The following is a 2,023-nucleotide window of genomic DNA, read 5'->3' as shown; positions in this document are numbered from 1 at the left end:
GTTTCTGTCTGTACTTGGCCTGAACATTTTCTAGGACAAACAGATTGTCGTTGGCTCTGAGGAAATTACCCTAATTAACATTAGCTGAAAATCAGGTATTGGGATTTCCAATTCTTCATTCGTTCATTTTTTTGATCTAAGTTACATCTTTTCAAGATAAACTATTGGATTCGCTCCCTTTAAGTTGCCAGAGTACAAAAACACTTTGTATAGAGACACAACCTGGAAGTCCATACAACCTCTTCCAATTCAACATTCTGTTAGGGTTTTTTTTTTATCATTGAGGCTAACTTTCAAACCCAGTCCTCTTCTGTGAAGATTTCACCATAAATTCATCAGCATCACTTCCCATAATTGCTTTGCTATAATTCCTGCCATAAGAAAACACTTCCAAACCTTTTAGCACAGCCTCAGAGGAGCCCTTGAGGTGAGCTGAAACAACCCAGGGTTCTGAGGGAGGCCCCAGTGTGTCAATTCTTCGACCCTGGGAAGAAAAACAAAACAGAAGAATTAAGCTAAGTAGATAACTTTGACATAATCATGGCTTCTAAGTTCATTCTAATAGTAGAAAACTCCTGCTACAGCAGCTGCAGGCTGAGCAGCATATTGCACAGCCCAAAGCATAAGACGAGTATGTGTAGAGGACTGAAGAAGACAAACAGAAAGAAGCTGAAGTCTCATGGCCTAACAGTTGTAAAACAGGTCTCATGTTGAATGGATATCCAGAGCCAGCTTTACTGTAAAAGAGTAGCAATTTACCAACAACAAAGGACTCACTGGGCTAGTCTACTGCTTCCAAGACTTGTGTTGGTACCTCTGGCATGGCTGTGCTGCATCACATAAACGGCCAAGCACGTTCCAGATATGCTGACCTACACAAAGCACTGCTCTGCATTGTGCAGACTTGCTTGGCCAGACCAGGAGGCACCATCAGACATTCTCTGTGATCACAGAATCATTGAATCGCTAGGGTTTGAAGAGATCATGAAGGAGATAAACCACCCTTCAATGGACAGGGACACCTACAGCTCCATTAGATGCTCAGAGCCCCATCCAGGTGAGAATGTCAGTCTTCATAATTGTTTTGAAGGTCTCTCATTCCTCAAAGATATCCTCTGAGCATCAGCACCACGTCAGAAAACTGCACATGACTGCTTCTACAACACAGATCTAACACTCACAGGAAAAAGCTGAGAAAGACATCTCACAATAGCAATGGCTGCTTATTTATGCAATCCTTTGTCATATGTATTTGTACAGCTATTCTACGCTGTACTTTGGTCAATATCATAGCTTCTGGATTGCTTGGAAATGTCAAAATCATACAGTATGAATAAAAATGTCCACTCACAAAGGGGCAAATCCTACCTTCTTATCCAGGAAAACGATTTGTGGCTGTACAGGAAGCTGCTTTTCAGTTTCTCCATCTGAAGGCTGCACGTGAACAGAGATGCTATAGGGCCTCACATACAAACAAGTTCCTAGGTGCTGTCTGCTTCCATTTTGTTTCACATGCAGAAGTAAACAAACAAAGAAATAAATAAATCAGAAAATTGCTGCTATTTATACCTAAAGCTAATCCAAGAGGCAATTAACAGAGCTATGGCACTTTCTGTTCACAGAACGTTTTACTGTGCTGTCTGCATAGAAAAGTCCATAAACCAGGTTGTTCAAAGTCCCATCCAGTCAAAGCCAGGCTGGATGGGGCTGTGAGCAACATGGTCTAGAGGAGGTGTCCCTGCCTACAGCAGGGGGTTGGAACTGGATGATCTTAAGGATCCCTTCCAACCCAAAATATTCTATGATTCTATGAGTCAATACTCCATGTCTGTTGTGAGTAGTACTAAAAAATTACTGATTAACCTTATGGTGGCACTTCAATTCATCGGATGAGAGCAGCATGCATGGAACTGTGAAACAAGCATCATTTTGAAGAGACAATGCCGAATTAATAGATGATCTCTTTGTTCCTATCCTCAGTTTGCAGATGGAAAATTGAGAAATGTAAAAAATAAATGGCTCT

At 41.3% G+C, this 2,023-nt stretch overlaps 1 protein-coding gene across 1 annotated transcript; it reads right to left on the bottom strand.

Annotated features, from left to right (window-relative positions):
• Positions 1 to 243: 243 nt before the first annotated feature.
• LOC122192972 (fibrocystin-like) lies at positions 244 to 1,492 on the bottom strand (the record flags this gene model as incomplete). The annotated part of the gene is made up of 2 exons (XM_042893673.1): positions 244 to 484; positions 1,369 to 1,492. Coding segments are annotated over 2 exons (322 nt in total), but the record flags the coding sequence as incomplete, so codon positions are not given.
• Between the last annotated feature and the right edge of the window lie 531 nt (positions 1,493 to 2,023).

Source organism: Lagopus leucura, unplaced genomic scaffold (genome assembly GCF_019238085.1).
Source record: "Lagopus leucura isolate 7727_CA_CO unplaced genomic scaffold, USGS_WTPT01 33432-0_obj-0_obj, whole genome shotgun sequence".
Lineage (NCBI taxonomy): Eukaryota > Metazoa > Chordata > Aves > Galliformes > Phasianidae > Lagopus > Lagopus leucura.
The sequence above is the reverse complement of the archived record's forward strand: the minus strand, read 5'-3'. Positions and strand labels throughout refer to the sequence as shown.